The sequence below is a fragment of the Anabrus simplex genome, chromosome 4 (assembly GCF_040414725.1).
Source record: "Anabrus simplex isolate iqAnaSimp1 chromosome 4, ASM4041472v1, whole genome shotgun sequence".
NCBI classification, from domain to species: Eukaryota; Metazoa; Arthropoda; class Insecta; order Orthoptera; family Tettigoniidae; genus Anabrus; species Anabrus simplex.
Window position 1 is genome coordinate 368,205,447 of NC_090268.1, and position 15,672 is coordinate 368,221,118.

Genomic DNA, 15,672 nt, shown 5'->3' on the forward strand with positions numbered 1-15,672 from the left:
ATAGTCAAGGGATCTTTTTGGTCTGTGCCGATTTCTCCTCATTGGGATTGTATACTTAATCCACTCACATGAAGAGTTATCGACCATTCGACGCAGCTAGATCAAAGCTACTCTCCCGTTCCTGAGGTCTGAACACGGACTCCTCAGGGCCGAAGAACGTTCGCGGCAAATAGAGGCTATCAACATAAACTACCTTAAAGGCCTACAATGAATGGAAGAGGATTTTTGGATGCTCGTTTTTCGGCAAAGAATAAGCACAAATAAGTTTTCCAAATTTACTAAGGCGCTCGTTGAAATATACACATACACTATGACATCCTTGGTAAATTAATATACATTGACAAGTTGAATACAAATATTTAGCAACGGTAAAATCCGTGCAACCATCCATCAGTTAAACTTCATCCACATTCCATAAGAATCTTTATGCGGATGACCACAGTTCCTAAGGATATTTCAAATGCAAGAATACTTCCATCCGAACTAACAAGCTGATGGACACCTGATTTGACATACACAGAAAAATATACATCCCCGAGGGATGACCAATCTCGTTGACATACTACGTTCATACCATCGGTTTTGTCTGTCTATCTCCCGTTGGATATCAAAACTGTTGAGTGTTACACAAACAAAATATAACACAGATTACCTATTTACAGTTACAATTCGAACCATTTTCCTCCAAATATCAGTATTCCCTGGGACCGAATCCCATATCATGAAGTTAAAAGTTACTTACACTAATTCAACTACCCCGGAGTGGTCATTTTATCTTATATCTACCGCCACCAAATATCTATACGTGAATAAAAAGTATACTGGAGAAATAAACATATGTTTACGTAAACCATGGAAAAGACAATAATATTGCGCGTCTCCAACAATTGGAAGACAAATGAAATAAAAATCACACGAACACAGGCTCGACAACGAACCCGTCACTTCCAACAACTACCAGTGAAATTTCACGAAGTCTAAACTCGCCCAGAACAGTACATAACATAAAACAAGATCACACTCTGAAAAGGAACACACATTATATAACAACACGAAGTATAAATGGCTGTATTTCATCTCGTAGCGCCCGTTACTTGAGCGAGCTATCGGTCCCTTCTGTGCTCTATTGAGGTTCGAACCTGAGACTCTGGTCGTCTCCATCAAGGGTCCTGTAATCAAGCCCTAATTAGTCTAATCATGTAGAGGACAGTCATAAATTCCTACATTGCCTTTAGATCATGGCTGGTGGATCGTGTGAGGTAATTACGTAAATATTCCGTCTTTATTCTCACAGAAGACTGCACCGTCTTAAAAAGAAACACTTCTCGGCCAAGCGACTACCCTCATCTGCCCTCTCACAAGGACCTTCCCATTCTGGGGCCATAAATCACTCATTGTGAATGTTCCCTTCGCACAGCGGCGAGAGAGCATTTAACGCACTCAATATCAGCAGTAACCGACTCAACAAAATCATACAATTGAGCTAATGCAGGGTACACCTGCTCGAACCAGCTCATATTATCATTATGTCCAAGAATCATTTCTCAAATTAAGCCGCTATCTTATACCAAAAATCCCGTCAACTCTCCAAGAGTCTGGGGTTCAACCATACATTTCTTCCGTCGTACGTTTTTTTACCACAGTTACGTCAGCCTTTAACCCAAAGAACAATGTCCCCTAATCTCTCCCCATTGAGGCGAGATTGTGTACCTGTCATGTACTACCCTATTGCTCGAGATATATCGGTATCAAATCACCGATCAAAATACTTTAAGAAAGTAATAATAATAATAATAATAATAATAATAATAATAATCCACTCATCTGTTGCTTAAAATGTATCAGTATAAAAACACTGATCAAGTTACATTAAGAAAATAATAATAATAATAATAATAATAATAATAATAATAATAATAATAATAATAATAATAATAATAATAATAATAATTGTAATAATAATAATACTCTGACATGATCAAACTCAACTAGAAAAATCTCTACTTTATTAGCCTAGCTAATGTGTAGGGTGGGCCAGGTTTGAACCTCCGCACATATCTTCTCGAACGTCTTCAGTTACAGCCAAACTTATACACTAGCATGCAAAAACAAACTACTGTCTCTACTTTTATGAATTTAGTGCTGTCACTATCCCACATCAACTTCTGTATAGGCACATGTTAATGATACTGACACCTACTAATCCCTGCTCGTATTATGCAGTCACGCAGATGAAATTATGACATTAACCTGGCCAAATTTCTATTCATTTTCCCCCTCAAATCTTTCTCAGCACTCATGACAAAAAAATATATAATATAGCATGCGCATGCAGCTTCTAAAAGGGGTCCCAAACTCTATACATCCTTCCTGGTTCACTTCCTTCCCATATCTACTTACAAAAAACAAATTAAACAAGGGTCATCCGACCACTCCAGGTAATTAACCTATCAATTACCTCATCATTAACCCTATCTTTACAGTAACTCTATTTACAAGGGGAAATACTAACATTGGAAGAAAAGAGCTCAATACTCAACAGTTTCTGATGTTTTTCTGGCCCCCGCCCGAAGTTTTCAGGGGCCTGCCATCGGTGCTCACTCCATGTCGCTGGCTCGTGCAGTCCTTGGTTCTAGGAGTGTGATGACTTTGCTGGAGTAATCCATCTTACTGGTAAACAAATCACTGCAATTATATTTACACAATCTTGCACACTTGTTGGTCACTCGACACCATCCAACTTCCCCTCTATCGTTCTAGACCGATGCTAGTTACGTGATGCAAATTATATGGATATCTCAGCTAGTCTATTTCGTTAAATCAGGCGAACTGTAAATTCACGGTTTCCTCCTTCCCAAGTCTATCGCCTCCTACGTCCGTGACTTATATCAACCGTCCTTTTCTTACTTTCTTGTCTCGATGAAATCAGATCCTGTACTTATCATTCCCCTTTACTTGGTGTTATAATCTGTTCCGGAAATCCTGCTCTCAATGTTACATGGATTTAAACTGATAGTATTTCTTCACACGACCTGATTTTCTTTTGAAACAAAGTTTACCAAATCCCAAAGTTAGACTGCTCGAAAATGAGCCCCCTTACTGCTATAGTCATCAACCTCGCGATGAGCGTTCTCCGTCTAGAGTTCGTTCCCCCACGACGTACTCAACCTTTCGCAGTCACTACCTACGACATACTAACAAATATTCAGAGTTTACTTCGCGATCGGATGTCGCACAAATACCTTTGTCATATAGTTACATTTCCTATTATCACTGCACACTGGAAAACACTTTTAAAACTTCACTCCCGTTTCTTTGTGTCAGTTATTCAGACAAAGAAGAGGTAGACCTTGCTCGCGGACCGCACGTAGTTCCACCTTCTGAAGCTCGTTCTCGACTACTCCTCCCCCGAGAAACTGCAACAACTTATAGCCAAACCGGGAATAGGGGTGGCTAGCGTGTCCTTCCCCCACTCTGATTGTGGCCTTTCCTGGATAAACCAGCCTGTCGAAATTAGCAATACGCTAGACTGTGTGACTTGGTTATGCACAAGTACGCTATGATATGCGGAGTTGAATATGTTCGGCGGATCTGCCGTAATTAATTTATCGGCTCGGAGGGGAAATAGGGAATCCCCGAAGGCATCTGGTTTTTCACTAGGCGTCAGTACGCGACCAGAGTTATATAAGTTGTTTACCAACGCCTTTCGCTTGGAGAGTATTTTCTACCAGAACTCTTGACTTTATAATTCCACCAAAATTCAGCACACTCCTCTAACAGGTGCAGTTTTGTTAATCAAGCCTTATTTACGCCGAAAACACATTAAATTTGGCCCGATCGCTCTGGCATCGCTGTACGCTGGCATATGTTTTCCAATATGGAGTCGCTAAATAGTGTTCTTCTCCTGCTTCTTCTATGACGTGTGCCTGGTTCGGGGATTCCTTAAGCCACCCAGTGGGCGGGTGAAGGCGCCTCTCTGGCGGGCTTCGTATTGCACAACTTGATGATATCCCCAGCATCCACACAAAGAAAGCTTGCTGCCAGCTTCCTTACCAAGCATATCACTTGAAATAAATACTAATTGTGCCGGTACGGTCACAATATATATATCATATAACTTGAAAACAATATTCTCTCATCCATGGGTGAATAATACAAGTATTGAGCTCGAATTATTATTATCATCTTACAATTATTATTACTTGTATGTATAGCTATGAAGTGTAACATCCATTTAGTATCAGTATTATTATTACATTACGTATATACGATATGATCGCGTTGTTCGTGAGGTTATGTCACGAAACAAGTGCTGCACATAAATATTAATATGAGTTCAGTTAATGTAAATACCTGTAAATTAATATTAATTTATTCTTACCTGTATATATAACTTGTAATCAATAATTGTGAAACACACTGTAACTTCCAGAATGGTAATAGGCACTAGAACGATGGAGAATATTCTGTACATTATAATCTATGTATTAGGCACTCTAGAATACTCAAGAAGATACTTTTTTGTAATGTATATTTCTGGAAGCCTGGCCATATATGAGACGATCTTGATGGTGACAAGGGAGTTATTGGTTGACGAGTGATTGGTAAGAGAGTTACTGGTTATGACGAGTTGTTGTTTAGTAGAGTTATGGAGTAGCAAGGTTATTGACGTCCGAAACGGGGGAGGAGCTTACGGTCAGCTGTTTCCAATATGGCGGCGAGATAGTGACGGGAAGTAAACATGACAGTGATCGGGTGTGCGTCTGTAGGATTTATTAAGTATTCAAAATGTCTTTGGTGTCGTATACGCAACTGTTGAGAGTTGTCGGACATTTCACGCGTCCATTGGTGGAAGGGGAAGAAATATTCGAGCGTAATTACTTGATATGTGTAGGTAAAAAGTTTGAAACCGAAGATGAAACTGGTGTTGTAGCGTTGTGTTTACAATCATCCCACATCGATTCAAAACCGCACAAATTTAATGTCGTCTTGAACAAGGGGGTGAAAATGTGAAGTGCAACTGTATATGTAAAGCGGGTTTGTCAGAGAAATGTTACCGTTGACACGCTAATTCACCTTAACAGTTAAGCTACTGTAATTTTCCACTATTAGAGGTTATGGAGTAATTTCTTGTTGATTTGGTCCATGCCAAAGCCTTAGCCAGGTGACGGGGGAGTTACCTGTTTTGTAAACTGTAATCTTGGGGAAGAAAGAAAATAATAATTCTACTAAGTAAATGTTGTAAAGCAAATAAATCCTAGGCTTTATACAGGCTTGTGTTGGAAGAGCCCACATCATAATCTCAATATTCTTCCATTATTACCATCAGCACAAAATTTAGAACTTGGAATCGACAATAATAAGTATAAAAATTATAACTACCTACAGAATATGCAGACCAAAGTTGGAAAATTATAATTTAAGAATACTATAACCTCTACAGTCACAGCTGTTTGGGGTTGAAGAATACTTGGTTTGTCCAATTCTACCAAATAATTAGGTTATGGCTTCTAATTTGAGATGACCGGGCGAGTTGGCCGTGCGGTTAGGATCGTGAAGCTGTGAGCTCGCATCCGGGAGATAGTGGGTTCGAACCCCAGTGGTTTTCCGTGGTTTCCCATTTTCACACCAGGCAAATGCTGGGGCTGTACCTTAATTAAGGCCACGGCCGCTTCCTTCCCATTCCTAGACCTTTCCTTTCCCATCGTCGCCATAAGACCTATCTGTGTCGGTGTGACGTAAAACAAATAGCAAGAAAAGTTAATTTATGATGGAAAAATACTACATATTTTCTTTCATTGTTAGAAGTATTTTATAGGCATTTTTAATGCAGCGCTTAATTACTACCAGTTAAAGATATTACTCACATGTAGATAGTTAATTTACTGTCTGCTGTTACACATATGAAGAAGTTTACAAAGAGCGGATTACATTCTATGTGCGGCACAGGAGTATTAGGCTACAAGTTTATTAGTATTTTTGATGTAGCTAAATCTTTGTGAATACAAATTAGAGACAATAACTATCAATGAGTACAATGAACAGTACCGGTACCTACGCTGTGGAAAGAAGTCGTCTTCACGAGAATGCAGACTGCACACTGTCATGTATCGCGTAACGCGTTTTCCAATTAACAGCGCGGAAGCCCATCTTTCTCTCTGAACTTTTTGTACAGGAAAGTAGTGAAGAGATTTCGCATCCGTTTTATACGATTTGCAACCGTATACAGAGCAGTACCTCCTCAAATTTGACAATTTTCTTTCTGTTTCCATCACGACGTCAATGCTTCGCCATGTAAATAAATCTCACCAGTCACTATGTTGCAGCTTCAATATTCTACCGCGTGGCTGCGCCATCCAACTTTTCTGACGTCAATACTTGTGACCACGTGTTGTGATATGCTTTTAAGCAGTCAACTGTTTCAACCAAAGAGAATGGGTTTCTTTTTTTTTTTTTTTGCTAGGGGCTTTACGTCGCACCGACACAGATAGGTCTTATGGCGACGATGGGATAGGAAAGGCCTAGGAATTGGAAGGAAGCGGCCGTGGCCTTAATTAAGGTACAGCCCCAGCATTTGCCTGGTGTGAAAATGGGAAACCACGGAAAACCATCTTCAGGGCTGCCGATAGTGGGATTCGAACCTACTATCTCCCGGATGCAAGCTCACAGCCGCGCGCCTCTACGCGCACAGCCAACTCGCCCGGTTGAGAGAGAGAATGGGTTTCAACTGTGTGTTAAGGTTGCAATCTCCATGTGCAGCGATTGGCATTTTTTTAAATGGCGGCTTTGCGATGTGAGTGTTTTGTTTATGGCAGCAGCGTTTAAGGTTGTATGTGTGTTAATTTGTAAATAGATGTGAATAAAATAATTGTATCCACTAACAGCATCTCGTGTGCGTCTTTCTGGATATGTTAAGGTAGTAAACAGTATTAAACATCTGAAAAATAAAGCTTTGGGTAATGGTAACATCCCAGCTGAACTAATTAAATCTGGAGGAGAAGTACTATACAAATATATATTCCAACTTATCCTAAGGATTTGTCAGGAAGAAGTTATGCCTGTAGAGTGGAAAGAATCTCTCATAGTGCCGCTACATAAAAAAGGAGACAAAGAAAATATTCAAAATTACCGTGTTAGTACATCTTATAAAATTTTATCTTTTTTTCTACTAAATCGCCTGAAACCATATGCAGAGGACATCATTAGTGATTACCAAAATGGATTTCGCAGCAATAGATCCAAGACTGATCTATTCACTATTTGTTAAGCATATGACTCATTAAATAGAGACAGTCTGTGGAATGTCATGACAGAATTTGCCTTCCCTTTTAAACTCATTAACCCGTGTAGACTATGTATGGATGGCCATACAAGTAGAATTCTCCTGAACGAGAAAAGATCTGACCCTTTCCAAAACAGAACCGGTTTAAGACAAAGCAATGCTTTATCACCTCTTCTTTTCAATATGGCTCTTGAAAAAGTTGTTAGATCACTGAAATTAGTTCTGGCGAGAATACATCTCGGACAGTATCATCAAGTGCTTGCGTACACAGATGATATTGTACTCATAGGGAGAAATGAGATTGAAATATGAAAATTGTTCATTGAACTTGAGGAGAAAGCGTTAAAATTAGGCCTCAGAATTAACGACCAAAAGACTCGGTATGTGATACTTTTAAACGAGTTGAGCTTTTCAAGTTCCTAGGAGTTATGATTAGTGAACAGAATCAAAGAGAAGTGGAAATCAAAGTTTGAATACAGAATGCTAACAAGGTGTGCTACTCTTAACAGCTTCCATTGGGATTAAAATTTTTGATGAGAAATACAAAACTGAAAATATACAAAACTATCATCAGGCCAGTTCTAACTCATGGTTCAGAATCATGAAGTTTAAAAAAATCAGTTGCAGGTTTTTGAAAATGAAGTTCACAGGAAAATTTTTGGACCGTACTTTGATTCTATATCTCAAACCTGGAAATAAGAGATCAAATAAAGAAATACACTCACTATCAGAGCAAGCACCAATAATCAACTCTAGAAAACTTCAATGGGCTGGTAATCTTCTAAAGATGGAAAATGATAGGATAGTCTTATGAATCTTTAAAGAACTAACACGAAAAAGACCAGTGGGAAGACCACGTAGCTCCTGGAAAAACAAAATCTTCAAGCTATGTAGACGTCTGATTGTGAACAACTGGCAAGAACTCAAATAAAACAGAGTTCAGTGGAGGCAATTTGTGAGATCAGCGCAAGATCTTCATGTCCCATAGAAGCCTGCTGAGTGAGTATGAAATAAAGTATGAATGGAACTTGAAGGTGTATTTTTATCACAAGATAAATAGTCCTTATTACACTAGATGGTATTAATTTCATGGCAAAATATTAACAGATAATTCAATGTTAAACAGAAAGAAAAATGTGAATCGTCATATGCTATTGGATGTTAGAATAATAGTTAATACACTGTGTCAAATGAGTATTGAATATGATAATGATAATAATAATAATAATAATAATAATAATAATAATAATAATAATAATAATGTTATTTGTTTTACGTCCCACTAGCGACTTTTTAAGGTCTTCGGAGACGCCGAGGTGCTGGAATTTAGTCCCGCAGGAGTTCTTTTACGTGCCAGTAAATCTACCGACACAGGGCTGTCGTATTTGAGCACCTTCAAATACTACCGGACTGAGCCAGGATCGAACCTGCCAAGTTGGGGTTAGAAGGCCAGCGCCTTAACCGTCTGAGCCACTCAGCCTGGCAGTATTGAATATGAAAAATACCCCTATCAACATGATTCTGTTATGGAAATGCTCAGTTTTATTTATTATTTGAACTAGTCTTCAGGTTCTATTCACAATAAAAGGTGACATTTAGGGTATAACAGTCTGCATTGTAAAATGATTACTCATACTTACTAATGAGCATACTCTTGACCCAATTATTGAAATTACGAAGGTAGATTATCCGACTTTTCATACGTTCCTCTAATCCTTTCTCTTCAAGCGTATTGTAATGTGCTGCAACAACAGAGCCATGTCCCTGTGCCTCATCATCACGTGATTTTGTCGACAAATCTGAAGGGGCAAGTGTGCTGTTTGAGCCATCTCCAGTTCCTGGCTAAAACAAGACAGAAAATTCCAGATAAATGTTTATTCAAAATATTTTTATAATTGAATAGTTTCAAGAGGATCACCAAAATCAGAAAACTACGAGCTGAAATCAAAATGTTTATTCAATGACATTTAATGCTGTTGACTCACAGAAATATGAGACAATAATTTATTCATGTACTTAAGATTCTATCCATGCAGTATTAATCCCGATTCCTGAAATTGCTAACCAGGCCTCTGCTCACAAATGAATGAGCAACTGGCCAAAAGAATCAAGCAGTTAGAATTTAGCATAAGAGCACATTGGCTGCCATAGATTTGAAGAATCTTAAAATTTGGTCAGAAGTATCCTTTATGTGTAAAACCAGCCTTTGCATCCATGATATTCTTCTTCTTGGGGTGCTTATCTATTCTGGATGTTGGCAACCAGCATTAACACATCCTTTATTTGTAACTGATCTGAAAAGTCACTCCGAACTGGTGAGGATAATTTAACATATGAATTTCTTAATTTAAGTCCCTCTCAACATGTAAACAGAACTGTATGGACCCTTGTCCATTTAGTTCTGTAATGTGCTCTGCATGTATGGCTGTATCCCCTCCCCTTCTTGGTATGGCTGAGCGGATGCGGATGGCCTTGGTGAGTGTTGCGGGTAGCCACGTTGGTAGTTTTTGCCTGATCTTTCTACGAGACAGACGTGCCATGTAGTCTTCTGTATTTTTTTCCGGGGTTTATCCCGGTTTCCACCCTCTTTTGGGGAATTTGGTTATGATGTATTTATTTTACTGTTATTAACCTACCTGGTATGTAAATTTAATCCTTTTATGGTTTGATCTGCATTCCCCTCCAACCTCCCATCCTATTCCGGTATTCCGGTTAGTATATATCATATTCTAAGATGTGTTCTTTTCTTAATTTCATTACTGGCCCTTTTCTAAAACTCCTTTTCCTTCTGGTTTGTGGATTTAACATTTTACAAAGATCAGTAATTTTCTGTACGCCTTTCCGTTTAGGAGGCTTTCAAATTTGTACCTTACCATTGTAACTCTGCATCCTTTACTGCGCAGGTTTTAATTCTGCTTATGTCAGATACCACTCGTATTATATCATGCTTTATGGGAAATCTCGCCCAATTTCTTAGATTGAATTATTTCACCTTCACTTTAAACACTGAAAGGGGTTTCATGTATTTTACCCATCAGTCGGGTAAGCTAACCGTGAAAATGACTATAATTTAATGTAAAGAAGTACCGGTATGTAAAGAGAAAAATGAAACAACCTTTATTGCAGTGATTTGTCACATGTTTTATGTTTTTTTTGGAGTCCCCTTGGTGACTACTGTTTGATTTTTTTTTTTTTTTTTTAAAGAAGTTTGGACTGATTGAATTTGGTGGTGTGACATGTAGGTCTCGATTTCATGTGAGATCTACCCTGCATATTCTGGTTTGATATTTAATTACCTGTTACTATTTTCATCCTAGTTTTGTTCCGGATTATCTACGATAATCTGTTATAAACTTTACCTTCTACGTATGAAAATATTGATTTAGGGAGTGTGCTCTACTCCCTGTGAACTTTGGCCTGGTGATTTTAAGGTGATACCATTGATATTGGATATCACCTCTCCGGTTGACCTTTTGTGTCAAGTCTTTGATTCTGCTGATTTTCAGATAATACGTAGTTTAGTAATTTGGAGTCTTCACTCCATTACATGACCTTGTGCTTAGGTGTCAATGGCTATATGATCAGTCCTAGTTTAATCATCGGATTTCTTTAATTAGTTTAGGGAATTCTGCCCTCTCTTCCTGGTACGGATTTCAGCTCCTGTGATACTTTAAGGTATTTACTCCGTACTAAGGTTCTGGTTTCATTTCTCTCCTTATTTCCCTGTTAATTTTACCTATTACTTGTTGCTTTCCTAATCTAATATTTTTCAAAAAGACAACACAGATCATTTAACCTTGTAACCTTCATATTCTTTTATTAAATTTTATGCTCCTAATACTGTGTTATCCTTTGAGACAACGTTGGTAATTATACTCTGAATTTGGTAAGTTGGTACTGATATAAAGGTCACGTTGCAAGATCCGCTCCTAGCTCGCTCTCCACTCATTTACCCATTGAGGTAAGTTGTTTTTGCATGTTAATTTTATACTGCCGTTTAAATTACCATGTGCTTGACGACACCACTGTGGAAATTATGTTGTGGGTGTAAGTGTATGGTGTGTCATTCTTAACCTGACCTGAAACTAGTACTGGGTACCTTATTTTTACTTACCTAGCCATCGTGATATCCTAATTTTAATTTTCTGGGGCTAGTGTGTTTGTGTTGTATTTTTAATTGAGTGATCCATATGTCACGGTGTTTTTAAGTTAACTTGCAACTCGGCACATCACAGGATTATGTAGTATTTATTATAACTCGCCCTTGTATAACAGTACGTCACAGTGCTCCTGTGGAGTGACTCTGTAAGATTGGGGGCTTGAATGATTCCTGTGCTCTGAGGCCCTTACTTCTACTTGAGTTATGTTTGTCACCCAGTTGGTCGTTGTGCCTTTATTTCATTATACTTATTGGGTGCCGGTCGTTACTACGCTACTGTGTCTTTACTTAATTGTGTCCCCTATGTGCTGCGGATTACTGCCATTATTTGATGTATTTATAAATCCCCATGTATAAATGTGTGCCACTTAGCACACAGGTATGTATTATTACTCCCCCAGTACAAGCACAGCATCAAAGTTTTGAATTTGATCCCATATTTTAAATAATAATCGACCGTCACTGTTTATCATTAACCTAACCTACCATAACTGTATCTTAACCAACCGTCACAAACTTCTACTGAACCAAGTTGTTATTGTTGTTGTTCTTCTTCTTCCTGGTCCTCTCCTTCTATCTTCCCCTGGAGAATCAATTAGAATTTACTTTTAAAAGAATCTCTTTCTGCTTTCCTATTCTTTCCAGAACAGTGTCATTGCTGATGTGGTCTGTCCAAGAAATCCAGAGAACCCAATGATACAACTAAATTTCACAGACTTCCAGTTTTTGACCTGATGTTTGCATCAAGGTCCATGACTTAACTGCATACAACAGTAATGGGTAGAGGTAACATCGCAACAGTCTTATTTTTACATTGCAGTGATAGATTGCAACACCGAAATAGCTTCAACATCTTCAGCCTTTCCTTTTCGGCACTCAATCTCTGATGACGGATCTCAATCTTTGTTATTTGATGTGCAGGGTATACACATTTTTGCACCCATTTTATTGGGTGATTTATTAATAAGGCCCGGAATTTTTAAACATGCAAAATACATATTTTGAATGTTCGTGCATATACAGATATATTTTTCTCATATGGGTTATGTAATATTTTTGAACAAAATGAAAAATCTTATCAACTCAATAAGTTGCACATCCTTTGGCAACAAGAGAAGTCTTCCCTGATCAAGGAAAGTGCTTTCAATGTCGTAATACAAGCTGGTAGACAGATAATGACTCTTTTCAACCAGCTATTTCCTTCTTTCTGACAGTCCTTTCTGCTTACAGTAGCCTCATTAGGTTCGCTTAAACATATGCGTTCATCTGTTAACTTGCTCTTCGTCTACTGCAGTGTTTTATCAGATAAAACTGTAAAAATGCCTAAAGATACGAACTCAAGGTCTTTTTTAATTAACCAGCAGATATCCGGCAATAGTGACTATACAAGTGGTGGTGATGTAGTGTACTGTCAAGTGTGCGACAAGAGTGTAAAACAGTTAAATTGAAATAATAAATATGGTAGTTCAACCTATTCAATACAAGTAAATAAGAGATGTAGAGATTACATTCTTATTTAATTAAAAGTTGAAATGGTACCGATTTCGACCCCAGTCTGGGTCATCATCAGCCGATTATAACTCGAAAAACAATGCATAAGTAAGATAAAAGTTAACGGTCAAGTCCACACAATATCAGTTGAAGAGGCGATATAAAAATGATGGGGGTAGGCACTGTAAATCTTTAAGAGTGTAAAATGAGATTTACAAAATTCAAATTGTAAAGCATTCGGAAACAACTTCACATCTCGCATCAAAGCAACAGAGTAAGATTACGCAACAACTATCACATCTACGCTCGTTTGTTGAAAAGTATTGTGCAAGTCAAACGATACCAGATGAATCTACCCTTAGGAGGAACTATTTACTTTCACTGCACGCTTCTGTAGTGGATTCGATATGGTGTCTCGATATCGGTAAATTGTTAACAATTTCCTGAGACTTCTGTGGCCTAGTGAATCGGAGAGTGATTGTTATAAAGTGCGCTTTGTCACAGATGCAGCTGCGTGTATGTTGAAAGCTGGTCAGTCTCTACGAGTATTTTTTTTCCAAATCTCATCCATACCTGTAGCACATGTTTGGCCCATGGATTGCATCGTATAGCACAAGAGATACGTATCCTCTTTCCATCTGTCAACAAAGTAATTTCAAGTGGCAAAAAATCTGTTCCTAAAAGATACCAGCTCGTGTACAGGTTTTTTCTTTTACAATTAGCTTTACGTCGCACCGACACAGATAGGTCTTATGGCGACGATGGGATAGGAAAGGGCTAGGAGTGGGAAGGAACCAGACGTGGCCTTAATTAAGGTACAGCCCTGCATTTGCCTGGTGTGAAAATGGGAAGCCAGCTTCAGTGGATCTCCCGGATGCAAGCTTAAAGCTCGTGTACAGTTGCACAAAACTCATCTGCTTCAGGTTTCTATTCCACCGGAACCTGTCAAAAGATGGGGAGGTTATCTGCAGTATCGTCCTACCAGGAGAACTTTAGTCAAGTGAAAGATGTAGTTATTAATGTTATTTACTTTACGTCCCACTATCTACTTTTACGGTTTTCAGAGATGACGAGGTGCAGGAATTTATTCCCGCAGCAGTTTTTACGAGCCAGTATCTACCAACATGTGACTGACATATTTGAGCACCTTCAAATGCTATCGGACTGGGCCAGGATTGAACCTGCCAAATTGGGGCCAGAAGGCCAGCGCCTCAAAAGTCTGAGCCACTCAGCCCTGCGAAAGATGTGGTTAAAAGTAGTGATGACAGTCATTCTGCATGTGTTCATGAAGCAAAGTGTGCATTTGAATCTGAAACTGTATATAAAGTTATCAGATTCATCCATGTGCAGTATTTGTCACTTTCGAAGGCGATTAAGGGACTAGAAACTCGCGGTGCACCCCTACACGAATCCTTTCAGTTAATTCAAAACACCATTAGTTCTTTAAGTGGTGTCCCTGGTGCAACTGGAAAAAAAGTTAAAAGGAAACTCAGTGCTGTGTTGGACTCAAACCCAGGACTGAAGAAGATTCAATCCATAAGCAACTACATAAGTGGAATCAGGCAGTCTTTGCCAGAAAAATATTCCGAGCGGCAGTGCCAGTGTGCAAGTATTTCCCAGTTACGTCCGTCGATGGAGAACAATCATTTTCAGTGTATAAATTAATTCTGTCCGACAAAGGAAAGTCATTGATGTCTGAAAACATTGAAAAACTGTTGATAACCTACTGCCATGCATCATTTTGCAAGGAATTAAACAATTTAACAGCGAGTTAAAATTAAATAATGTATTTGGTAAATATATTTTGTTTTATTTTTACCGTCTTACTAATAAAAAGTTGTTTAACTCTTGTATTGTTATACAGTGAATCTCTTCCTGCAGTTCACTGGCGTATTTCGCACGTTCACCGCCTTTATGATCGCTTCTGCTGGTTATCTACGAGCAAAACTTTCCGGAAAGTCGCACAGTGGCACGGCATATCGAAAAGGCGGTGGCAACACTAAGTGAGACAGCTGGAAATTGACTTATATTGATATCAACACCAAAAAAAGAAATGGAAAAGCTTAAGAAAATATCAGAAGCTCCTAACTGGGGTAGTACGGAAAACGTAAGCAACTGTAATTGAATCGGCGAGTTGAAAAGGGTACACATTCCAAAATCCTTACTTTTCAGGAGAAGGGAAAACTGTTTTGTAGTTTAGAAGAAAGGTTTGATCAAAAAAGTATGCTTCACCAGAGCAACAAAACTAGGTTTTGGGTATCGAACTCCTCCTCTGTCCTAATGCATAATCAGTTCCATTTAGCGGTGTCGATGCTCTAGGCAGTGAGATGTTGCTGACACAAATGTCACACTCCATCCTCTCTTCAACAACACGAACCTAGTACCCGCAAATTAGGATTTGATTTCCTGTTTCTAGTTTGGTTGGAATATTATCGTCTGGATATCTGAGGTGGTCCAAAATGTCTAAACATGAAGACGTTTTGTGATTGTCCGTCACAATTCTTATCACAAGGAATCCACTATCCTCCACGGCTTCAATCACCTTCTGGAAAAAATCCGCAGCCTGTTTCCAGTCATTCGACCGGGTCAGGGATGGATGGAATGAATGAAGCCTCCATCTAGCAGCGAGGATAGGAACTGTGTCGGCTGCCGAAGCCTGTCGCACCCCTCCGGGGCAATGATTAATGAATGACAGATGAAATGAAATGATATTCGAGAGTGTTGCTGGAATGAAATATGA

General features: G+C 38.7%; 1 protein-coding gene across 1 annotated transcript in view; it reads right to left on the reverse strand.

The window, feature by feature from the left end:
* Rnmt (RNA guanine-7 methyltransferase) overlaps positions 1-15,672 on the reverse strand; it is a 170,344-nt gene that overhangs the window by 89,723 nt on the left and 64,949 nt on the right. Inside the window, exon 2 of the mRNA XM_067146565.2 lies at positions 8,923-9,124. Within this exon, the coding sequence (XP_067002666.1) occupies positions 8,923-9,124 (202 nt within the window). The remainder of the gene's footprint in view (positions 1-8,922; positions 9,125-15,672) is intronic.